The 26181-nt window shown below is 39.8% G+C and overlaps 1 protein-coding gene across 7 annotated transcripts; it reads right to left on the bottom strand.

Moving 5' to 3' along the window:
• Positions 1-2913: 2913 nt before the first annotated feature.
• LOC120803781 lies at positions 2914-26181 on the bottom strand. Of its 7 annotated transcripts, none has more exons than XM_040152662.1 (26): positions 26095-26181; positions 23381-23512; positions 22579-22724; positions 21938-22097; positions 19591-21116; positions 18890-19057; positions 18410-18508; positions 17060-17321; positions 16796-16855; positions 16244-16371; positions 15664-15801; positions 15032-15139; positions 14620-14761; positions 13211-13768; positions 12311-12355; positions 11882-11961; positions 11095-11207; positions 10782-10965; positions 10124-10208; positions 8919-9064; positions 8333-8423; positions 7796-7944; positions 7512-7597; positions 6597-6666; positions 6312-6433; positions 2914-5515 (listed from the first exon to the last, which is right to left on the bottom strand). In XM_040152662.1, the coding sequence occupies exons 2-26, from the start codon at positions 23493-23495 to the stop codon at positions 5308-5310; spliced, it is 4989 nt and encodes a 1662-aa protein (XP_040008596.1). In that variant the 5' UTR covers positions 23496-23512; positions 26095-26181; the 3' UTR covers positions 2914-5307. The 7 variants fall into 7 exon arrangements, with proteins under 7 accessions (XP_040008596.1, XP_040008592.1, XP_040008597.1 ...); XM_040152658.1 differs by lacking the exon at positions 26095-26181 and adding an exon at positions 25311-25385; XM_040152663.1 differs by lacking the exon at positions 26095-26181 and adding an exon at positions 25311-25385 and having other exon boundaries at positions 16256-16371.

The raw sequence follows: 26181 nt of genomic DNA, 5'->3' as shown, positions 1-26181 counted from the left end.
ATACAGGTAAAAACGTGAGGAGAAAAAAAATAAAATAAAAAACATGAGGACGGAGGGAAAATAAATCAAGTAAAACAAAATTAAAAAACAATTTTAATTTAAGATAAAACAAAATAATATACAAGTAAAAACGTGAGGAGAAAATAAATAAAATAAAATAAAAAACATGAGGACAGAGAGAAAATAAATCAAGTAAAACAAAATTAAAAATAATTTTAACTTAAGATAAAACAAAATAATATACAAGTAAAAACGTGAGGAGAAAATAAATAAAATAAAATAAAAAACATGAGGACAGAGAGAAAATAAATCAAGTAAAACAAAATTAAAAATAATTTTAACTTAAGATAAAACAAAAATAATATACAAGTAAAAACGTGAGGAGAAAATAAATAAAATAAAATAAAATAAAAAACGAGGACAGAGAGAAAATAAATCAAGTAAAACAAAATTAAAAATAATTTTAATTTAAGATAAAACAAAAATAATATACAGGTAAAAACGTGAGGAGAAAATAAATAAAATAAAATAAAAAACACGAGGACAGAGAGAAAATAAATCAAGTAAAACAAAATTAAAAATAATTTTAACTTAAGATAAAACAAAATAATATACAAGTAAAAACGTGAGGAGAAAATAAATAAAATAAAAAACATGAGGACAGAGAGAAAATAAATCAAGTAAAACAAAATTAAAAATAATTTTAACTTAAGATAAAACAAAATAATATACAAGTAAAAACGTGAGGAGAAAATAAATAAAATAAAATAAAAAACATGAGGACAGAGAGAAAATAAATCAAGTAAAACAAAATTAAAAATAATTTTAATTTAAGATAAAACAAAAATAATATACAGGTAAAAACGTGAGGAGAAAATAAATAAAATAAAATAAAAAACACGAGGACAGAGAGAAAATAAATCAAGTAAAACAAAATTAAAAATAATTTTAATTTAAGATAAAACAAAATAATATACAAGTAAAAACGTGAGGAGAAAATAAATAAAATAAAATAAAAAACATGAGGACAGAGAGAAAATAAATCAAGTAAAACAAAATTAAAAATAATTTTAACTTAAGATAAAACAAAATAATATACAAGTAAAAACGTGAGGAGAAAATAAATAAAATAAAAAACATGAGGACAGAGAGAAAATAAATCAAGTTAAACAAAATTAAAAATAATTTTAACTTAAGATAAAACAAAATAATATACAAGTAAAAACGTGAGGAGAAAATAAATAAAATAAAATAAAAAACATGAGGACAGAGAGAAAATAAATCAAGTTAAACAAAATTAAAAAACACTTAATTTAAGATAAAACAAAAATACTATACAGGTAAAAACGTGAGGAGAAAAAAAATAAAATAAAATAAAAAACACGAGGACAGAGAGAAAATAAATCAAGTTAAACAAAATTAAAAATAATCTTAATTTAAGATAAAACAAAAATACTATACAGGTAAAAACGTGAGGAGAAAATAAAATAAAATAAAAAACATGAGGACGGAGAGAAAATAAATAATATAAAACAAAATAAAAAACGACCAATATGTATTATCTTGGAATAATCTCATCTGGTTTTAACTGGAATAAAATCTGGACTAAATTTCTGTTTACTAGTAGGATTAAAGAAGTGTCTTTTAGGATCATTCATTGCTCTCATCCCTCCAAGCTTTCTTCAAAAATTTAAAAAGGATGTTAGAAGATTGAGAAGCTTTATTCTGGAATCCGTCCCCATTCCCACAAGTTTTGGCAGGATGTCAGTTCAGTTATTACTCAACACTGACCTGGAATTATTCCTTCGGTATTGACCATGAGCTGTTTGGTTTTTGCTAGTGAGTTCTATATTAACAGTTTGATTTCACCTCTGACAAAACCACACATCCATAAATGTATTTAAACGACTTGGTATTCTAAAAGACTCTGAAACAATACATTTATGTACTTTAGTTAACATTTAATGAAATATTCCTGTCAACTCTCATGGTGATGTATTCATTCTGTCTCAACCCCTGGCTTTGTTTGTTGATGCTGGAAAAAAAAATTTTGATGACAGCGAGACCGTTTATTGCTTCGGAGCAGAGATACAACACCGAACAGACCGGAGAGTGATATATTCAACGATTTCTCATTTAAAAAAATGTGGTAACAAGCAGATTATTCGGAATTTCCCCAGTGAGAGTTTCGGTTCATCTATTTTTGTGACTTGAATTGGTAAAAGGCATAAAGAATATCAGACAAATATTGTATCAGCTATAAGATGAAAGGTTTTATTTAAACTATATCCTGTACAACATGTTCTGCGGCGTTTAAACTGAACATTAATTCTACAGGTGATTTTTCTGGTCTAAACACTTTCCCTTGTTTCACTATTTAATTGTTTTTACATTTATTTATGACAGCCCTTTTCACTTGGGAACTGCCTTGTGGCTTTTGTTAAAGACACCAAAGGACTGTTAGTATCTTTAATTAATTATCTCTGATTTTGTTACAGGATTTTCCCCTCAAAGAGTAATCTGAATAATCCTTGGAATAAGTATTTGGATTCCTGTTATTTATTTAAGTCTGTTAACTGTTACCTTGTCTATATCTTAATCTTTATTCACACATGATGGTCCAGATGCTGTTTTAAAGCCTTCTTCCCACTGCCAGGAGTAAAATTCTAGTATGGGGAGGAACCAAACCCTTCATTTAATTCCTTTTTTTGTTCACCAAAAGTAGTCACATTTAAATATACTGAGCCTAGCTCTACTTTTCTGGGCCAACAAAACTGCTGTCGCCACGTTGCTAAAACCAAAAATCTAAAAACCTCAACAGCAGATAACAAATGTCAGCTATGGGACACGGTTGAAATAAAGACGCCATCCCCTGGATCATTCTGAAATTTGTTTTAATCATTAGTTCTTGTATTGGTCTCGTCAACAATCCCAAGTTAAAATTCCTTATTTCCATTCAATGACTTGCCCAAATATACAACATGCATTGGCAATAGATAAAAATGTGTTACACACAGAGCACCTTTCTATGTTTGAACATTTATACACGTAAAAAAACTCAACAAACAACAGTATGTGGTGCAGTACAGAGATGATCATCACGGGCGTTACAGATATGTGGCCATATGTGCAAAAATTCTGTACAGCCTCTACTTAAACCCCCTCGTCCAAAAACAGTTCTCAGAGCCCACGATCATGATACAATCATCAGTCAGGACAGGTCACAGTAGTCTGCTATACAAGAATCAGTCAATCAGGACATGTGCCTCATCGGTCGAGGATTATTCATCACAGAATGTATAAAATATAAACATTTGATGCTTCAATTATTTGAGGTATCAGACTCAATAATTCGTCAGTATTGAACAATACAGTCAGTTAAAAACGGCAGTACAGTCAGGAAATGACAATAACCATAAACTTGGCAGTAATGAAAACGAGGAATCACCTGCTCTTGAGCTTTTTAAGATCAGTTCCCTCGACTAAAGGATAATTCCTGAATTGGATTTTTCACAGTCTGAAGAGACTAAGTGATTAAACAGGGTTAATAAGTTATGAATGGGTTGCATGTGTCGACCAAATTCACAGGTTTGCCACAGTAAGAAAAATCCCCAGTGTTACTATTAACAATACTACAGATGATGATGATGATGATGATTCATTAGTATGACTCTTATCATTTAGCACCAAAACAACATAAAGACTTTGGGTCCATTACAGTTTTGTTGGTGTGAAAGTGGCAGTGCACACACACCTGTACACACACACACACACAGCAAAAATGCAGCAGTAGCAATCAATACAATTCAAAGTGTCCCCTTAAACACTAAACACTACTTTCCATTTCCCTGCAGAGCTGCAACGTTCAGTCGGTTAACTGATTAGTCAAACTGTTGGCATCGGATGCTTTTCGTTGTCAAATACAAAAGTAAAGTGAATATCTCTGAGTTTTGAACTGCTCGCTGGACAAAACAGGCCATCTGAAGATGTAACCTTGGATTCTGGGAAATTGCAATGGGCACTTTTTGCTTTTTGAACATTATACAGACCAAATGACGTGGCAGATAAATTAAACACTGGTTGCAGCCCTACTTTCCCGATTTAAAAAATATACAAAGATTCAAAACTATACAAAAGGATGGAAAGAAGAGTTGAAAATAGATCGTAAATGGTCTAAAGGTCAGTGTCTGAACCGTGGATGATAAGCCACAAAAGCCTTTTTGTTTGAAACTGACATTTCAGTTAGTTTTGGCATAGGAAATAGAAGAGAAACGCGTTGTATGAACAGCATTTAACATTTTCTAAAACTGCAGTAGATGATAATCTCATGGAAAAGCAACACAAGTTCTGCTTTTCTCCTTTGAAAAAACAAACATGATTCACATAATGACAATAAAGTAGAGAGTCAGCTCTCAGGTTCGACATGATTCACACTTTGCAAACCAACATGCTGTATTTAAAAAATGACTCAAATGTAGCAGTGCTGAATGACAGACGAAAAATGTCTTTCAATATTCGCCAACTGAACACAATGTCTATTTATTCCAGATACGCGAATAATCTCATAATGCTCATATTAAATACTAAACCATACAAACAACAGTTTCAACGGTTATCGACTACACAGCCCTGGGGAAAACCAGCTGAATCTGATATAACATCATCAGCATGCAGCACCATCAGCTTTTACCTTTTACAGAGACCGACCTTCTCTCCTCCTGCACAAGTTTCTTGAACAGACTTAACCATATAAAAAGTGTAAAACATTCATTTTCAACGGTAATGAGGGAGCTGGCTACAAATGCAGAGAAGGCTCACAGACCTCTGGTGAAAAGGTAATAATAGATTACCATTCAGGACACTGGGTATTTTTTAGCCCTCCATGCGGAAATGTGTTGCTGGTCGCTCACAAGCACGGAGCATTTGAGGCAAAAGAGAAGGGATAAGCCAAGAACTGGAGGGAGCAGAATCTGCCATTTTCTAGCCGAGACAAAGAGTGGCTTTGGGGACTGAAGTGACCGACATGCACAGAAACTACACGTGTGACGTGATGCGAGACACTTGAGGGCATAGTGGACAAAATGCCCCCGTGGCAGTGATCCACAAAAGCCTGTCTGTGAGTTGGCCTTTTGAAAACAGGAGACTGACTGTAGGCACCATTTATGCTCCATCTAGTTCTTAAAAAACATATGGAGGGAGAAACCCTCCACACAGACACGTACACAGACACACACACACACACACACACACGTACAGACACACACAGACACATCTCTACATGCTATACGGTATAAAACACAACCTCCCCTATCCCAGTTGCGGCAGTTCTGGAGAGGCAGGGGAGGAAAGGGAGGTAATGGACGCGGTTAAAAGCTCCTCACAGGCAAAATAGTCCTTCAGGGGAGCAAAGAGGTGGCGGATGACTGGCACACTCCACGCCTTCCCCAGCACCTTCTGCCTCTGCTGCCGGTTCATGTTCCTCACGTCGGTGTAATGTTTGGGGAAACCAAAGATTCTGGTGAGGAATGAGGGAGCAGGTATGTGTTAGCTGAAATCCAAAAGATTTAACCTTTTAAAATGGGTGAAAAAAGAACAACTTAGACTCTTCTGTAGTATAAAACACCTGTTGTGGCACCTGGCTTATTTTGTATACCCATAATTTATTAGGTAAAAATACTGTGTGTTTATTGTGTCCTATGATCTTGTTTCTACGTTGCTATCCAGCAGCTTCACAATAGTGGGAACTACTGTTAGGTAGTTCTGTTCTTCAGAACAGCAAGTTGGAAATTCGGGGCAGTTTCTAGACGGAGATTACGGTGGTTAAAAACCACGAAAAAAACACCCACTATCTCAGACATGACAGCTGCCAGTTCAGTAGCAGAAGCCGCTGTTGGCCGAAACTCTCCAGTTGAGAAGTCAGGCCATCACCATCAGTAGGATGGTCAATAGAGGGGTTAGCAGAGCAGAGGGGTTGGCTGACAGCTGTCCACAATGGGCATAAGAGTTCTGTGTTTGGGTTTATGTAAAAACAATATATTCTCTGCTCAGATTCAGTACAATATATATCTGATGCTTTGAGAGCAGTGTTTTGCAGATTAACAAAGATCTTAAAAGTCTTCAGCCTAGACACATCTGGCTGCAGTTACACAAACTGCAGGACCAGGAGTCAAGGGTTTGCAACGAGGAAGATACACACATAAAAAATTAATAAATGAAGCTGCGAGCAGACGAACAGAGGAGGATATGGATTCACTAACATACGTACGGCCTGTGGAAAGGAACGAAACTGGTGGACATGCATGTTTTTTCACCTTTCAAGTTCAGTGATCCAGAGGTTGTCCTCTCTGCCGTTCTGGAGGACAGGCAGCAGAGACACATCTTTGCCTTGCTTCAGGGAGTTTGGATTGGTGGTGATCGTCCTCACCTTAGTGACCTGGAACAAAAATCACATGCCGTAGTAATTAACATCGTAATCAATAGTTTAAAAAAAAAAAAAGACAAAAAAAACCCCCGACACATTATTTACACAAAATGGAAGGATGATAGATGACAAATAATAACAAAATAAAACTCAACGGGCAGGTTCAGTCACTGACCCTGGCTTCTCTACCGATCTCTAAACAGTCCTGGAGACTCAGCTTGTCCTTCTGGGAGGCTATAATGGGCCTGATGGGAGATCAGCAGCAAACAAGCAAACTTTAATCATACAGCATTTCTAAGAAATGTACGTCACAAAGTGCATTACAAGATGGAGAAACAAGAAAGAAGGAAATAAAAGAAACAGAGAAGACAATATCTATAAAACCATGGATGGATTAACTATACAGGCCCATCAGCCACAGGCCCAGGGGCCTGAGAGGTCAGGGGCCCCTGGACTAGAGCCTCTGTGTGAAGTGACTGTTTTACTTGTTTACTGTGTAAATGACTTGAACGACCACAGAAGATGTAAAGAGACACAAAACGAACATGACTTGACCCAAACTGAGATGTAAAACGACCAGAGACACAAAACTAGCAAAAGTAGACACAAAACAAAGAGCCACAAAATGACCACAACAAGATGTAAAGAGACCCAAAGCCAGCATAATGTGACACAAAATGACTACAGAGAGACAGAATTAGTAAAAATAGATGCAAAACGACCACAAAGAGACACAAAACGACTTGTGTCTCTTTCAGTCTAGGGGTCTTGCTCATATGTAGGAGGGGATGGGGCCCTTTTACACGTCTATGCAAAGGGACCCACTGTCTCATTAATTCATCCTTGTGTCAAATTAAAGAGCAGAAAAAAGTGTTGTAAAATCAAGGAAAGACGTCAGACAAACAACCATTTTGTCACATATCTATGACGCATACGACATAAAAAAACGTTACAGGTTTTTCTGTTTTTTCTGACACCACTATTACTGCCGCTGCTACAGGAATGTAAAACTCCAGTCAACAACGTAGCATGAAACCATCAGTTTTGAGTAATTTAACACTCATTATTCATGATTAAGTAAATGTCTAACCTGCTCATCCCCGGGATGTTTCCCCAGAAGTAACGAGCTCTGTGGGCCGGGCTAACTTTGACTGCATCCACCAGCACCGGGTTGCACTGTCGAAGAGTCGGATAAAAGCAACAGTTTAGAACGCGTTAGTTAAAAAGAAGGATTATCAATAATGAGGAAAAAAGGGATGGCAAGACGGGAAAGAAGGTTAGGGAAATGGACGGAGTAGAGAAAAGGATAGGGAACAGAGGAAAAGGAAAGGAGAGGAGAGTACTCAAGGTTAAAGGGATCTGAATCGGGGGAACCTCCAGGAAGCGGCAGATGTTGACTTTGTCGTGTGTGTTCATGAAGACCACATTCTCAAACAGCCAGAAGAACGGCCTGGGGTCTCCCTCTTTGGGCTTCAGCAGCTGAAGGATGCGGTAGTACTCAAAAAACAGCCTGCCGGTGCCCTCTGGCGGAGAGAGGAGTCAATTACAGCAAAGAAGAGAGGCCTCTGCCCTTGGATACTTCTATTCCAGATTCTGCATAACAACTGTGATTAATTAATGATCAATATGATCAAAACATTGCAGAAGCCAGCTGAGGCCGGGAATATTATTTACTAATCGGGTCTGCAAATAATGATTATTTCCTATTGGTTATTCAGTTTGATCCACTGAGTAATTGTTTAGAAAACCTAAACGTTTTCAGTAGTCAAATGCGAGAAAGTAGCAGCTTTCCAGGTGGAATCAGTGACTACTTGGCATATTAACTTGTTGATTACTAACACAACTAATCAATTTTCAATTGCTGACAATCATTTTATTTAAAGCTGACGTGCACATAACGCAGATACATACCGTAGAGGCCTTTTCTGAATGGGTTGACGATGGAGAGGTCATTACAGGGGCTGCCGCCGACCAGCAAATCAAACGGACCCCACTGCTTGATCTGGATTGTAGATTAACACTCAGCTGTCGGTTTATTAGGAACACCAAGCTAAAACTAATGCAGTCAAACACATCAGTCCTGCAATGAATCCTCCTTCATGAAGGTTTTAATGTTCAGTTTGTGTTGAAACATTTTGTTGAAGAGGATTGTCAGGCTGAATCAACAGCTCTCTAAAATTATAAACAAAAACTGATCATCATGACCTTTATTATACCAGTCGAAGGTAGGATTTATTACAGGACTGTTGTAGTTTTAACTAGGTGTACCTAATAAACTGGAAGCTAAGTGTATATGGAATCTTCAACTGGGTTAAAACAGCAAAAGATGAGAGTTCAAATTTTTTTAAAAATGGATTCAAATATGTCTCACGTCATTGTGAGCCAAAAGCACAATTTCAAACACAGAGAAACATTTAATATTGTAAGAATATTAACAATATTAACTACGTAGGGACGTGAACTATAGGGAAAAAGAAATACAAGTGTGTGAACATACATGATCCTGGGTGATGAACCGGGTGTCACCAACATGGATGATCTTCCCGTCGTGGTTGACGGCCGCTACAGCAACTGAGTCCTCACAAACCTCTGAGGCAACATACGTCTCTACTTTGAAGCCAAGATCCTTCAGCACCAGGTAGCCTGAAAAGATGCAGACACAGAAACACACATTTATACTGTAAGCTTCTGACAGACAACTGGGAAGAATTAGGAAGAAAACGATTTTTTTTTTTACACAAATATAGCCCATAATCATAATTATGACCCAACAAATTGTGAGACTGAGACCACTTTGATTATACAATCCTGAATGCGGCCGTTAACTTCCCAAAAGCATCTTAAGCCTAAAATGATGGTGATTTCCCAAAAGCAGCGTAACCATGGACACTAGTACAAACAATCGTAGATTAACGAGTCCCTCCTACCAAGACGTAGGAGGTTAAGAGCATCTTAAGAAGCTCCTGAACCTGCAGGAGGAACCAAAAACTACATGTTTTATTTAAGTTTTTATTGTTCTTATGTGTTCACACATTATGTGACATTTGGTGTAATGTCAGTGATAACATTTGAATTAGAAAATAGGAAAATAAAACTAATCTATCACACAGTCGCACACATTGATTTGTGCTACTTATTTTGCGTGACTTGACTTTCTGTTGTCATTGTGCTCTCTTTCCCCTCTTCTCACCAAGTATCGTCATCTCTTCCGGCTGAAATGCCACTTTCTTGATGGTAGAGTTTCAAATTCTGTATCTTCCCTTTTCTTTGTAGTTATGGTGCGTGACACCTTGACATCATTCAGAAATGACGACAGATTGACCATGGATTGCGTGCACACCCGTGAAACTTAAAGGAACCATCAACGCTTCATTTTAGGTTTAACATGAGTTTAACGTCTGCCTGGAGCAGCAGCTAAAATCAATCAAAGTTTACTTTCTTAAACCGACTTCCACCCAGTAACATGAATTACGAAGCTGTAAACCGTTGCATGCACTTTAAGCTTTTTCATATTGAACAATTCAATGTATAAAACATTTTATTTAAAACACTTCAGCATCATCTTCAGCGCAAGTGCGCGTGAAATGCACTCGCCCTTAAGTACTGCTTTGGGAAACGCGTGCAGAAATGGAAGAGCACTGGTAGAAACGCTCTCGTAAAATGCTCTTAACTTCTAAAACCGATCCAGGTCTGTGTACCCACCTGTTGCTATGCCATCGAACAGTGAGAGAACTCGCACTGGTCTGCGCAGGTTGGCAGGGATGGACGGGTAAACGCGGTGCGGCTCCTACAAAAGGAAAAAACTAAGCGGTAACAGAGCCACTGTGATTCCTTATTAATGGAAGACTTTGTTTTGGGGAAAAAAGGAAATTCCATATGACTCAGGTTTGTGTTCATGAGATTAAGATCCTTCAAGTACAGTGCAATGTCTGAACATGTGCAACTTGTGTATTTAATTATTTATTAATAAATGATTTATTTATTTATTCATTTTGTCACAAATTGGTGACATTTTGTCTCTATGGACTCTGATGTTAAATTCTAAGTGTGTTTAGTTTTTTAGTACCTTTTTGTTTGTTTTGATGTTTCAACGGTTAGTTTTGTATATAGAAGAGGAAAATAATCGTGTTTTATCCCTAAAGCAAATAAGCTTTTTTAAAAACAGCTTTTTTTTTTATTTCAACACTACTAACCCTGTTTATAACTAATGTAAACCATGCACCGATTATCCTGTCACTGCATGGTGAAGAATTAATATTTAAACAAACATTTATGTTGTGTAATACTTGTTAAATTGTAATACGTTGAAAATATCTTAATGGATTCAGAGAGCGGTTGTCACGATATGTTGATCACTCACAAACTCCATGGCGCTGTTGTTGGCAAATAACTCCTGCACACGAATGCTCCAGTCCTCCCTGGGAACCAGAGCCCCATGGGGCCGGTGAGGCTGACACAGGTAGCAGATCCATGGGTCCAGCAGCGTCAGCGAATCAAACGTCCCCGAACCGACGAGGATGTTCAGACAGTCCTCGCAGTAAGATCTGCAGATAGAGACGAAGGGAAGAGGAGAAGGTGGAAAGAAGATTAATTGAAGGAAAATCTGGGTTCTACTTGTTGCCTTGTTTTAGACAGCTAAAGTAAAATGTAGGGAAAGAGATGAACAGACCAACCTGCAGCAGCTATCATTGCCACACAGTATGAGCTCCAGTCCATAGCAGCAGATGGTACAGTAGGACTGATACCCATCTTCATCGTAACGATACAGAGTTTCTGTAAAGTTATCCTACAGGGACACAGCCAGTGATTAAAGACATTTTTAATAGTTTAGGAAACTTATTGACCATATCTGTTTCAGCAACATGGAAGTGCTCTGACTCTGTTATTTTGTCTGTTAACCAGAAGTGGGAATATGTCGTGTTATCATGACATCTGCTGCTTCTGACCACCTACCGCTTACGTTTTAACAAATATCCAACCAGTTTTATAATGTAACGTAGAAAAACGAAGGACTGACAGAGCTGGAACAAAATGAGACACTTTCTTTCAGCGATCACTGCTCACACAGCAGCGCTCATCAGATCAGTTCTCCTGCACAGCTCTGGGATCGGTTGGTCATGCATGTGTCATAATAGTCACGGTGACTGGTCAGAATGTGTTGGTATTAGTGTTTTATCGTGCATTTATAACAATATGGTGTCATTACAGGAGGATGTCTGAGTGGCCATTCAAAACATGCGTTAGTACAATACTTCTCATCAAAACACAGAAGAGAAAAAAGAGATGAAGTGGAACAAACGAGAAAAGGGGGAGGGCCCCGTTAGGTCAATAGCACAGAGGGGAATAAAGCGTTGAGCTTAACGCTTCAGTTCAGGGCCTCACACATTCACAGTGCACTGCGAAGCCCTTACTGCTGGTCGCTGCTGGTTGTAACATAAAGAGAAGTTGATAGTTCCTTACTTTACACTTTAAGCACAGGCTGCCTTTAAACAGAGGGTGGAATATCTCGACGTTTTCAGTTCCACAACACAAACAGAACCCTGCAAACACGACACAACCACAAATACAAACGGGAGGAAGCAAGTGGGGAACAAATGAGTGACTGAGTAAGTGAACTTTAAGTGACTGTGTGCTTGTTATGTTTTACCATAACAAATGTGAAGGACTCACACTCAAAAATCGTGTAAAAGCTTAATGAGAGATTCACCAGAGTACTTCTTACAATACTGTGCACATGTAAACACAGTGATGATACAATGAGAGTAACTGCTCAATTTAGAAAAAATGAACATGATCCATTTCATCATTTAACATCACAAAATGAATTTTTTTATGCAGAAACGAGAACGAATTTAGAATTAAAAACATACAACATGACTAAATGCTCACCTTCAATGTCCAGTTTCATGTCCGTGATCCTACAAATGGTCTCTTCTGCAAGAAAAGAAACCATGAATAATAAATAGAGTGAATGGTGTACGATCAAAGTCCAAATAATAACTAATATATCAACTCAAAGCACTTAAACTTAAACTGCATTTAATGTAGGAAAGGTGCTATACAAAAAAACTGATTACTATTTTTAATTCATCCCAACTTGTCACAGTGCATTTGCAGTAGAACAGGATACTCTGCACAAATTCCAAGTTGACTCACTGAGACACATAACACATGTAAACACATGTAGTCATAAGCAGAAACAGGAAAGTGTTTAATCATGTATGTGTTAACAACTATGACTCCTCCTGTGGAAGGAGTGAAGGCAGCTGTATAAACAGATAATGAATCACAATATAGTAACACACAGTTGTTGTAATACTAAAAAAAAATGTCTTCATGGAAGTTAGAATTGCTGACAAATACTTTACGTAAATATACGGTTTAAATGTCCTTTTCGCTGCATACAACTGCATTATAGTGTGTAATACACTATTTATTAAATGTTTATTAAGTGCATATGAATTCTAAATATGGGGACTTGAAGTAACATGTTATCATAAGAAGTCAGGGAGAACTTTACGCACTAACTTAGTACTGAATCTACGACTTAGTGGTGCAACACAATCCACAGCAATACACCAATCCTTCAAAAATATTAACCGCAGGAACGTCGATCTAGATCAATTTTGAGCAATTGCATAGCTTATTTGTTTTCCCGTAACTGAATTAGTTTTTCAGTCATTTGAAAATGTTAGATTACTAGTTTGGAAATAAACTCTTCACATGTGTTTGTTTGCATATAATTCAAATTCAGATGCTTCAACGACAGAATAAAATTCTGTTTTGTACCTCTGAGTTTCTGGTCTGGCTGGATGTAGACGCTGGTCACCTGGTTGCCCTTGTTGTAGGCTTTGGTGAAGGTCCTCTTCTTGTACGGCACAAAATCTGGTGACATGTCATCATCAAACCCATCTAACAGACTGCTTTTCTTCCTCTGACTCCTCCCTCCTTTCCATCCTCCCTTACCCTTCCCCCTTCCCCATCCTCCTTTCACCTTCTCCCAACCTCCTTCCCAGTCATCTCTCTCCCCTTCCCATCCTCCCTTTCCTTGTTTCTCTGCTGCCCATCCTCCTCTGTTGTCCTTCTCCTTCGTGATTCCTTTGCTGCCTTTTCCCACAAAATCAAATCCCTCTTCCCATTCAGGTTTTCCACCTCCACTTTTGAGGGAGGATTTCTCTGTGGGGTCACATGACAGTTTGTTCAAGGAGACAGCCACTTCTTTCATCTCAGCGCTGATATTGCTCTTGCTGCTCACAGGGGCGGAGGAGTTGAAGGAGCGAGGAGAAGAGGTGGCTTTCGGGAAGAGTTTCTTGTTCACCTTCGGCCTGTTGCTTGTTTTAGTAACACCTGGACACAGGACAGCCATAAATCACATTACCAAACAGGAACTGAACTGTTACCATGATATGTGCAATCTGTGAAAATTGATTAATAGTTTGCACCTCCATGCCTGTGTCAGATCATCCCCTGTGTTACTTAAATCCTTGTTAGCTTCTGATTACTCTTCCGGAGTACGAAGAAAAAACCTCATTCAAAATTTAGATGGCATTTATTATAAAAAAAGTTACTAAAAAAAAAAAAAAAACCCAATCTAATATTGCTGTTTATTTGATATTTTTGTTTTTCGTAGCCTCTAATAAACACCATTTCCCATAAACCACAGACAAATGCGTGTTCAATGTCGCCAGCTTGATGTAAACATGTGAGTCCACGGGCGAGTCGAGGGCCCCAATCAGTTCAAAGAGAGAGAGCCGAACAGTGTACATGTTTTCAGAGCAGCGGAGATTACACCTAACTGTCGGAAAATGACATTAGAAGGAGGACGCTGGAGGATATTTCTTCTAATAGCAAGTGCCCTAATATATACTCAGGAAACTCTAAATGACAGATTTCATTGAGTTGAGGCTAAACCCAGAGGTGACGTCCACACAGACTATAATGCAACTGAGGAATGTGTATCTAATATACAACAAAAGAAACAGTTTTTTTTTTTTTTTTGAGTATCAGACCTCGTCTTCTTCTGCTCTTACTGAGAAGCTCCAGGGAAATTATTTGAACTTAATTTTCATTTAGAAAAGCAGCTTTATTTCTCATGGGTTATCAGTGATTGTACAGTAATATGGTCCCTCTAGTCTGTGACCTGTTTATTAATAATGATAATGTTTATCCTTTCGGGCTCTTAAATCAGACGTCCGTACCGTTTATGGAAGCTGTTGGTTTGAGTCCGTCTGGCCCAGTGGGTTGAAAGCCTCCAAAGGCCCAGTCTAACATCTGCTTGAGAAGCTCATCTCTGTCGTCAAGACGCGCAGAAAACTGCCTCTTACAACGAAGTGCTGCCTCCTGACAGATGAGGACATAAATGTGTAAGCATGTGGACAAATCTCCAAAAAACACATCTCAGCCCTTTGTAAGTTCAAGCTTTAATCTGTTTACAAGTACAAGGGTTCAAACTGAGACAATTTTGATTTTATCTGTGGTCAGCAGAACTAAATCATATCCCACAGGCAGGAATGTTTATCACTTTACTGTGTCTGTCCAGTTAACACGATGGCACTTTTCTTTTAAATCCTGTTTATTTGTGGTAGAAAATAAACAGAGGGAAATACAGACCTGCAGCGACAAAAAAATGGCTTCTTTGTAGGTGACAAGGGTGGCGAAGGACCTGGCACAGAAGTACTGGCTAAAGGCAGTGAATGGTTTCGTAGTCTGCAAACTGACCTGGAATCAGAGCCAAGAAATCAGTGCAGAGAATGGAGCTAGATATAAGCATAGAGAGAACAGATAGTGAATAGATTTAAGAATATCAGTAACTCAGCAGGCAAAAATCGTGGATGGCAATGTGTGAAGGCTAAACTAAACAGGCACATCATTTTCCACAAACACAGTAAAACAGTCACTAAAAAGCAGGTCAGGAAACTGTTCTCAACCTGTATCAGAGCCATGTTACAGGATTAAAAACTGTCAAACTAAATAACTGTCAACTGTCATTTTGGCCAGGTTCAGCCCTTTATATTAACATATAGTCAGTGTTGTAACTGTCTGATGGGGACCTGTAGAGAAACTACTCATCTGTTTCCAAGCACAGGGATCCACTGGTGAAAATGTGGCAATTTTACAGTACCGTCACTATGCAGAGGAGGCATCTATGTACAAGATTATGTGCTGTATTGTATAAACTCAGCTTCCCTATACTTCTACATATCTTCTGCATCGGTCATCTCTCCATCGCACGTGTGACTCACCTGAGAGGACATTCTCTGTCCGTACCACTCCACCATCCTCTTCCCTGGAAGCTGATTCTCTTCTGTGCAGGGTATGATGATGGCTGGCCAGGGAGAAAAGTCCTCCACCTTACCCCAGACCAGTTCCCCCTTCACACCCTGTACAACACACACAAACACACAAGATGTTAAAGTGTAACAACTGACCGTTCCTGACACTGTGTGTAAATGATTTTTGAAAAAAACCTCTTTTTAAAAAAACTTGTGTCCAATCGACGATGCAGCTCCATTTTGTTTTACCATCACCCCCGCTGAGTCAGTGAGTGTAAGTTTAACACTGTAGGAACACAGTGTTTTAGAACATCTTACAACTACAAGAGATAACAGAGATAGTGAAATGTTTTTCTCTGGTGTTGGTAGAGACCAAAACAGAGCTGAAGGGAGAGCGAATGTGATTTGTGATGGTTGTGTATCCGCTGGCTTGTTGTAATGTTTCTGTCCTTGTGGTGGCCAAAACTGACATATATACAGCTTCACATGTGTTCTGAGTAAAGCTTGTCTCCTCTCCTAGGTCACATACGGCTAATCTGAATATCCTTACTGTAGACTTTACCAGCAAACCTCCAGAGTTGGATGGTGTGCCTGTTGAAACCATGTTGTCATTGTCGTCATCTTCATCGTCATCACTGCCCAAAGTGAATACAGACTCTGCTTGTAGACTTTGTTGGCCTGCAAAACAATGACGATGATCAACTGAATCTACTGCTGCACTTAAATTTTGAATATTTCCTCAGACGCGTACAGTGGCAGGAAAACATATGTGAACCGTTTGGAATTACCGGACATACTGCATCAATGGGTCATAAAATGTCATCTGACCTTCATCTAAGTCACAAGTATAGACAAACACAATGTGCTTAAACCTACTAACATTTAAATTTACATTTACTCATTTAGCAGACACTTTTATCCAAAGTTGCCTAGAAGCAAGGAACAACACTCAAGCTTCAGTACAGTAGGAAACCTTGCACTAAGCTCTAAGTACTAAATCTGTTCAATAAGACAAAGTACTAGGAGATCAGATGTTTATTATTAAAATGAACCCCTTTCTCATTCTTTGACTTGACTGTTAACAATATTGTACATTCTTTACCTTCTGCCTTTGTTGGTCTGCTGATCTGAGATATTTTGGACTCGGTGACTTCAACCACATCTGACAAAAACAGAACACACAGTCTTATTGTTTATTATTAGCAACAACATGTGGAGTTGCTTTTGGCATCGCTATCGATTTACTTCCTTAGTCAAGGGCAAAAAAACAAAATTTTCATGTAGATGAAGCAGGTACAGAAACATAAACAACTAACATGGTGACATAAATTTCTAGCCACACTCAGTGTGCCCCTGATGTTCTTACCAGAGGAATTATCTGTGTAGTCTGAGTCCTCCATACTGCTGTAGTGTTTGGAAGGAATATGTAGACTGGGTTTGGCCACAAAACTGTCACTATCCCCTGATGAACTCTCTTCATCCTCCTCTCCTTTCTTCCCGCCTCCATAACCTCCCTGGACAGGTAGTTTCTTTCTGCGGATGCGGGGTCTTCCTGGCCACCTGCCTGGTTGAGGTGTGGCTCTGGGGGTTTCGTTGCTGTCAGGAAGAGCCTTGGTGCTGTTGAACACCTTGTGACAGAAGCAATCACACAAACTCAGACCTCTTCATCACCACCATGGTCACCACCTTAGTTTAGCGAAGTAGCATCTAACATTTGCTAATTAGCACTTAACACAAAGTACAGCTGAGGCTGATGGGGATGTCAGTAGTTTTGCAGGTATTTAGCCATAAACCAAAAAATCCAATAATCGAATTGGTGATGGCGCTACAAAAAAAAGTGAAGGGATCACCAAAGTGATTGCAATTTATTGTGAGGAGGACATTAATGTGTGTACCAAATTTTCACGGCAATCCATTCAGTAGTTGCTGAGATATTTTACTACAACTCTGTTTCACTAAAAAATGTAGACCTGCTGGGGGCATTACAGCAAAGGTTAGGGGATCACCAAATTCATTTGGATTCATCCTTTGTGGACCACGAAGGTCTTTACAAAAACTCACAGCAATCAGTGCACCAGTTATGTTTGTGAGGAATATGTCACTCACAAAAAACACAAGTCTGACAATTTGTGTCAGGATTCCTGCCCATTTTACCCCTCTGTCCTCTTCAGTCACATTCCTGCCTCCCCAGGCTGTAAATTCCTAAAAAGCCCTGCAGTCACTGCCTACCAGCCGCTCACCAGATGTCCTTGGGATTTCCTCCCTGTCCCAGTCAACTGACTCCTCAGATCCACATTCTCACCTGTCTCCCATTATCAATCATCAGACTTTCCCTGACCATCTACTCACTTGCTCCCATTCCACTAATTAGCTCCCCTGCATACATACTGGTCCAGTTCCACTTGCCTGTTGCCATTTTCTTGACCACCTGGTGGTTTTTTATGCATGCATTACCATATTATTCAAGTTTCTTCACTGCACCTGCCTGCCCGCCTGTGTCTGGATCCGGGGCCTCCTCCCTGTGCTCGGTACGCCACCTGTGACAAATTTGTACTATTCACATCTGGTAAGCCTATAAAATGCACAACTCCCCTCTGTATTCAGCCTGGTCGTCTTCAACCTTTTTTTTTTTTTTTTTTTTGATGAAATCTGGATCTGATGTGGTCAGTAAACCAACCAGCCAGCTTCCTGGATAGCTTTAGCTTTTAACACTCACCTTAGCAAACACCTGTGTCCTGCATAGAGAGCTTGGCAGGGCGAGGAGGGTCAGGAGGAGTCTATGCAGAGTAGAGCACGGTCGCACGCTATGCCACATCTGTAGAGACAATACAAGGGACTCTTGTGATCACATTTGATATTCAACATAACATTTCTACAGCAGCTACTGAGTCTACATGGAGTCGACTGCTTTTATCATTATTAAAGGATCGTAGTGACAGTAGAGAAGTAAGATTAAAACAGATGAAAACTTTATTTTACTGAGTAGGTACATTTCTAATACTGTTATCACACAGAGAAAAAATGTTTTCTCCAGGTCACGAGCAACCGAACGACATCTGTTGTGGAAGTGGAGCATGTTACTGATTCCGTCTGACTGACAAGGATTTTCCAGTCAACACAGGTATTGATCCCAGTAATGAGACAGTTACGCATTTCATTCAATAACAGTCAGGAAACCTTGATCCAGTCAGTTTACCTTTGCCCAGCAATGACCATCTCCTGTTCCGCTCGTCTGTTGCTCCTCGGCTGGCTTAATGAAACTGAGGTAGTCGAATGCCAGCTGATCTGTCTCTGGAGACCCGGCATTACACAGACCCAGCTGAACTCCCAGCTCTGACAGCACATGTCTGGACAACTTATTGTCCTGAGGGGAAAACACAGATATCAAAAGTAGCAACATAAAGATTGGTATGGAAATTAGATTATGTCAAGCATAACATTAGGGACTTATTTTAAATTGTTATATACAATCCTCTACATAACCATTGGGGATAATAAGCTCCCCAAAATTTTCAATATGTTTTAATGTAAAACAAAATAAGCCCTTTAAAGTTAGAGAAGGCAGCGTGACACACCTCCAACTGGCAGCAAGAGTTAAGGTACACAAACTGAGCTTTAAAGACCACAAAATCCTGTAGAGTGACATCAGTAAACTGAACACAGCACACTCACGCTTATTCACTTTCTGGCACGGAGTTAGATGAGATTACGATTTATACCTATCCATTAAATATGGACAGGTATCAACGCCTACAGCCAGCAGCTGGTTAGGTTAGCTAAGCACATATAGGAAAATGTTTAGCCTGGCTGCCAACAAGCACCTCTTAAAGTCACAAATTAAAACATTATGTATTGTTTATATTTCATGTGCAGAATAACAAAAATAAATCTTCTTACGGTGATATTTTCAGGACGTTTCAGCACTGTGGCAATATTCCTCAGTGCCACGTCTCCAAGCTGCTCAGGAATACTCTGCACTAAACTCTGTAGAGCTGCTTTATAGAAAGCCACTGCACCCTTCAGGAAGTCGCTCCTCTCCTGTTCCCCAAGATCCACAACAGCAGTGGCCCACAGGAAGTCTCTGGCACGAGAACCTACGTTCACCTCTGTTGCGGGGAGCAACTCAATTTCATTGTGGAGGAGGTGCACATCTCGTCCCCTGAGAAAGCGCTCGGCGACGGACGGCTGCAGGATGCTGACTGCATAGGAGTGAATCAATATGGAGGTCAGCTGGAGCTCCACGGCCACGTCCGCTGCGCTGTACTGCTGCAGTTCTTGAAGAGCTCGAAGGGGCTCCAAAGTGTGGGAAAGGAAAAGGAAGCGCAGTTTAACTTTATAATCCATCAGCTGGGTTGCGATCCGGTCAACGTCCTCTGTTTGCCTCAGCGACCTAAAATACTCCACTAACTCCCTCCAGGTGCTGGCCATCTTCTGCACAATGCGGATCATAAATAAACCCTGTGCAGAGATAGGATGGGATGGGTCGTAAGACTCTGCATTAGCAAATAGCTCTTTCAGACTGTCATTAACAGAGGGGGAGGTGGAGTAGTGATGATGGATGTCTCTAACCAGGTCAACCACACAACTAAAAGAAGCAAAGAGTCCGGCCTGGCAGGCTCTTCCTGCCATCCCAGGCAGGCCACAGAGCGACACTAACCTCGGGCTGTAAGCCTGGAGCCGGGACACAAACACCTGGCTCACCCCTGGGTGCGGAGCGTTACAGTAAAACACAGCAAGGTTACACAGAGAGAGGCCGAATTTCTTCAGCATCTCAACCAGAAGGCGTGCGTCAGACTCTGCGGTGTGTGTGACTCTGATAGTGTCAGTGTCCATGTCTGCTGAGGTTTGTGGATCAACCGTGTCAACACTCATCTGTAGAGTGTGCAGCAGCCTCACCACACTGACCCCTGAGCTCTGGTCAAAGTAGCCGATCAAGACAACACTTGTGCTCTGTCCTCCACCCAGCTCTACCCCCGTGTACAGGTAGAGGCAGTATGGTGTGTGTGAGCAGGCGTGGACGATTTCTTTTGGGCCAGAAATATGAGTGTCTGTCCTTGTAGTGAAGGTTGAGTTTGTGTCCACATTGACACAACAGTATCTTCTGATGAAGCACAACAAAGTATCACTGCTGCAGAAACTATTTCCTTGACTTTCCTTGTCCACTGCTGCTTCTGCTTGCTCTACTCTCTTTATCTCCTGTGCCTGTGCACTCTCTTCTTTCACTGTTATCTCCATTATCTCGGGTTTCTGCTCCATCGTCACTTCCACCACATCGTCCTCATCATCAGATATCAGTACTACCACATCTCCATTCCTGTTCACATTCTCCCTTGGTTTTTCATTTCTTGGTTCGACCACGTTGTTGCCCTCCATCTTCACAATAATCTCCAGTTTCTGATGAGGGGTCTGGGAGGAAAGGTCATCTGTAAGGGGAATAAAAAGACACTGAGCATATTTTGATGTACATGAACACTATTACAGTCAAGAAATATGTAACACTGGCCTTTTGTCATTCAGACATCTATGTTTATTAGAGCTTTAATCAGACATGACAAACTTTTGCAGAAAGAGACAAAATTCCTGCACAATATCTGGCACCTGATGCGGAGAGGGTTAGTTTTATTCATTTTTTGTTTCTTTTGGCCCCACATCGCAAAGAGAAAAACATTTTATGAAGGGAACTGACACTATATTCTTGGTGCACAAGAGATAAGTGATTTATTACAGATTTATTATAGTATTTATTACAGCACATTTAATAAGGCAAAGACAACACAGACATATATTTAATATCTCTCTGTGTGTATTTAACCTTACGCTGATCTAATTCAATTGAGACTTGATGGCATGTTCACAGTTTCTTGGTGTGACCAAGTAAGATTTTTCTATTGATTTGTATGTAAAAGTTGATGGGGCACATTCAGACATAAGACCAACATGTAAAACTGACGTCGCGTTTACGTACTGCAGTGCATGTCTGAAAGGGGCTTTAAACGATGCTGCTTTATCGCATGGGAAACAGTAATGTGTCCCGACTGCCTATGTAACTAATGTAGTTCCAACCCTGTAAGAATATATTTTCATATTTTTTAAGAATCACACATAAAGCAAATGTCGAGGCCCTAATTTACCGATTTTGGTGCTAAGTATGTATGACAAACCAACAACAGTTATATTTCAATCAACCACACTTTTGCTATGTGGTATATCTGTGTAACAGCACTGAGATACACACTGCTCCCACCTGAGTCAGCAGGAACCATACTCATACTCTGTCCCCCTCTGGCCTCCAAGGCATGGTACTCCCTGCCGTTGTTGTTCTCATCAAAAAAAACTTTAAACCACTGCAGGAAAGTCAGAGCCACGGCAGGGTTTCTCTTAATCAGCGCCTCAATGGGGATGTGCTGGAGAGAGGAAAGAGAAACCTCGTAAATACCCGGTCGGTGTGTTTCTATCTGGTGGTGTGATTAGAATTGACGGACCTCTCAAGTACTGACACAAGTCAGAAAACATTTTCACCCAAAAATGCAAAGACCCCCAGAGAGTAATCAGCACTACAACCCAACCGATACTGGATTTTAAAATTTGATACTAATATCAATACTTGAGTATTTAAATGATCTGATAAAGATTTGTCGACTGATTTCTGCTGTAAAATGAACACAGAACATAAGAAAACACTCTGGATAAGGGTCGCACTTTTTCTAAACTCAAAAATATCTAAAGTGTTTCTATACTGCAGTTTCTTCTTGTCAGAAAACATATACACTGATAACATATCACGATGAGCTAATATCGGGCTGGTTTATTAGTCTGGCTCTAAACAGCACTAGCCAAATTTGAAATGTTTTAGTGGTCGTTCACCGCTTTTATAAAAATACTCACTCGGACAACTACACTTTTTTTGAATGCAGCTTGCAGTAAACTGTAGTTGTGGATGGAGTCCACCATGTTATTGCTTTGGAAACGGACCCTGGAGAGGTCCAGGGACCCAGGAAATAACCAGTCCATCAGCTGGCAATAGGCTGCACCTGGATATTCATACAAACACACAAAAGTAATAAATAAAAGGAACTGGTGATGAGCAGGATTTACTAAGACAGCAGCACATTGCGCAGTCGGCTCCTTGACTGCAGCCAGGAGCGAAGTGGTGTTCGGTGGGAGCAGGTTAGTGGTGGGATTTGTCTGAAATAATTAAGCTCAGAAAAGAAATGATAATGTAATGATCTTAAATCCAAAAACATTAACTTCAGTCTAGGGTCAATTACTCATAAAACTATAACTACTTGTAATATTGGTATAATCATTAGGTTTAATATTATTAGTCATTGATACTGATCCTCTAATTTCTACTTCTGAATATTCCAGTGCAGCTCTCTGAATATTTTTGTGTTGTGACTACGGTAAGGTTACTTTTCGTGTCACACCTTTTCTTGTGTATATCCCATCCGCACTATTTTTACACCACCGTCTCAGAGACAGAGAATTCTCCCTGCAAAACTGACCTTCGCTAACTGTGTGGTCTTAGTACATGTAGAGACTGGTGAGACCTAGAGTGTGCAGCCAGATGGTGCTACAGATACAAAGACACCAAGTATGCACAAAGTATGCCCCTAACACCAGAAGCCAGGATTGTTTGTTGATGTATTATTATCACATAAACACATACACACACATGCTAACCTACCTGAGCATACCTGTTCCACCTGAGTGAAGCCCGTCTGTAACGTTTCATTGAGCCAAGCCAGCAGCTCATAGCGGTTATATGAATGGCCCGCATTCAGAGGTACATTCACTGCCATCTCCTACAGGGACGGACCTGCACGAACACCAGGTAAATATGTCTTTACATAAGAGTCAGTCAAATAAAACGCTGATTCAGTAATAAACAAAGCAACGAGTTTGACTTAGAAGTCACCTTCCACTCAACGCTGTGGAATAAAATGCAGAAGCATTTAGCACACAAGAAAACATGAGGGAGGTATTTTAAACATTGTGCATTTACAAAAACATTGCTCCCATCTTTCTTTCCGGGCATGTTGAAAATGCTTTGGTCGTGCCTTTTGGTTTGGGTGACACTAAAAAACTTCACTGAAATCAGAACTCACCCCTGTCCAACACCACCAAGCTCCAGTATTATTATTAGTTTTATTAAACTTTAACTACCTTTCATTCCGTATAATTGGAACATTACAGATTCCAGGAAAATAAAATAGTCAGTCAGATAAAGTGTGTCTGTAATTATCAGGAGACAGCTACGGATGTGTTGTGTATGTTGTTTAGGACCTCCTGCACACGTGGGTCACATAGAAGACCGCTTTGGGCTTTTCCCGCGAAAAGGATGCATTCAAATCATGTGTAAGTGTCGTTCATCCCTGTTTCAGTTAATGAAACGCAAGCTACTACCAAGGAATTAAAGGTTGGACAGTGCACTCCAGTTTGTTTGACTCCGTTTAGTGAACAACCGGGTAATTCATGTTTTCTTTGTGTTAATAATGCCACTAAATTAATTTCTACTCACAGCCTTTACAAATGATCAAGCCAGCAACTACCATTTTCTTTTGTAGTCGACACTGAATGTTTGCCTTGCTTGCCGACACGACACCAGCTGAAACCAAGTGGGAAAACTGCGAGCTGCGTTTCCAAAATTACCCCGAATACATGCACGTACTTTTGCCATGGTCGTTTGTAACTCGCTGCGTGGACGCGAACGCAGCCGTTCGTGTCCAGTGTAGCCAGACGTTAACTGTCTCTACGCCAATCACGTTAGAGCGGGTAACATTCTGACCAATAGAATCGATGCAAGCGGTACGGACGAGCGTTAGAACACGGAACTGACACTGGGTCAGATTGTGCACCGGTATCACACCGATAAAAACCACAAAGAATCCGGGCTCAGATCAGCTGTTTGCAACCAATTTTATAAACTCAACAACACTTGGCCGAGAGAGGAGCTATGATGGAACGTTTTAATGGAGGGAAATCAGGCCAACAGTCAATGGGACAGTGCAGGGTCCAAACACCACCACATACACAGTGAACCAAGGGCTAAACGCTCCCTAACCGTGTGCCAGTGTTGAAAACGAAAGCAGAACAGCCGTATAAGAAACCGAAACCAACAAAATGACGTGCGTAATGCAAGACATTAAGCTTTGGCCACAGGCCAAAGAAAGCTTATCGAAAAAAATGTTCGCTGCGACGTAAGTACGCAAAAGCGCAAGCCAGTCCGCAAGGAACAGTATCTTTAATTGTTCATAAGACTCATCTAAAAGTTTAATCAAAGGCAGACAGAAGCTAGGTAGCTTCTTTTATGTCCCTGTGAATTAGCCAAGTTAATTTAATTTAGAAACAAGTTTAAGTAAACTTGTAAAGGATGAAACAATGGTCGGAGTCACGACATTAGCCAGTGCGGCTTCATCACGCAAGCTAAAACGAAAGCTAACGTAAAGTTACTGCGTCGTAACACAGAACACGGCGGAAAACAAAATGCGTCGTTGCCAAGTTTAATTGCGCTAACAAACTATGTGTCCCAGAAACTACTGTGAGTTAACATTAAGCCGGAATCTTTAACAAACATGTTCAAACTGCGGCTGCGAACAGTCAACCACCCTACTCACCTTCTCCGTTCCGTTCCTTGTGGGGATTTAAACCACTGGTATCGGGCTCCTGAGCCCCTGAGCCCCCTGACCCCCTAAACCCACCCCCTGCCCTCCCGTTACCTAGTTTTTAAAACGTGCGGCTGGCAATGTGATGTCGAATAAACGGCTACAAATACAACGAAACTAGCAGTCTGCGTATATTATTCTGTCAACTTCATATGACAAATAAAATTTATACTGAGCCAACGATAAAAAATGTATAACCATTTCCTAGGTAGCTTTTGTAGCTAACTGTAGCTAACGCCATTCGTTAGCTGCTAGCCGACATTTTAAGGATAGCGTAAGTTCAACATTAACGCGATTATTATAAAAAATATTCACAATATTTTAATGTCCTATGAATTAAATATTGACACAATTATCTCAAAAACAAAAACAAAAAACTAAACCGAGCCGGAATGTTACGTTTAGGTTTAACAAAGGGCGAACGCCTGGCCCTGCCACCACCCGTGTTACGCAACAATGTTTTACCATGGTCTAGTCAAAGAAAAGAAGGCGAAGTAAACTGTTAGGAAATAAAAGACCCTGACATGTAACTACAGTTAGATATCTGCTGGGGGATGACTCCCAACAGTCATGATGAAGGTTGTTGTATTATAAATTTGGTTTGTGTTTGATTCTGTTATTTGAACTCCTCATTCTCCACTTCTAAAGACCCCATACCAACTATACTTACCTGTATCAGCTATAGGCCAAAGCCTCTATTTAAAATCAGTTTTATGTACTTAATAATGACACAAACCATTTGCCAATCTCTCTTCCCTCTACATAGCACGAGAAAGAGTAGTTACAGTCATCTCACATACTAGTCCTACCATTTACAATCTCA

This window comes from Xiphias gladius, chromosome 18 (genome assembly GCF_016859285.1).
Source record: "Xiphias gladius isolate SHS-SW01 ecotype Sanya breed wild chromosome 18, ASM1685928v1, whole genome shotgun sequence".
NCBI classification, from domain to species: domain Eukaryota; kingdom Metazoa; phylum Chordata; class Actinopteri; order Istiophoriformes; family Xiphiidae; genus Xiphias; species Xiphias gladius.
Note: the sequence above shows the minus strand (reverse complement) of the source record. Positions and strands in the feature narration are given on the sequence as shown.

Excerpts from the sequence above, each read along its gene's own strand:
- LOC120803781 (XM_040152662.1), bottom strand. The coding sequence starts at position 23,495 with ATGGCAGTGAATGTACCTCTGAATGCGGGCCATTCATATAACCGCTAT. Across the intron at positions 22,098-22,578 it reads AAAAAAGTGTAGTTGTCCGA|CACATCCCCATTGAGGCGCT; the intron begins GTGAGTATTTTT and ends TCCTCTCTCCAG. Across the intron at positions 6,434-6,596 it reads AGATCGGTAGAGAAGCCAGG|GTCACTAAGGTGAGGACGAT; the intron begins GTCAGTGACTGA and ends TTTTTGTTCCAG.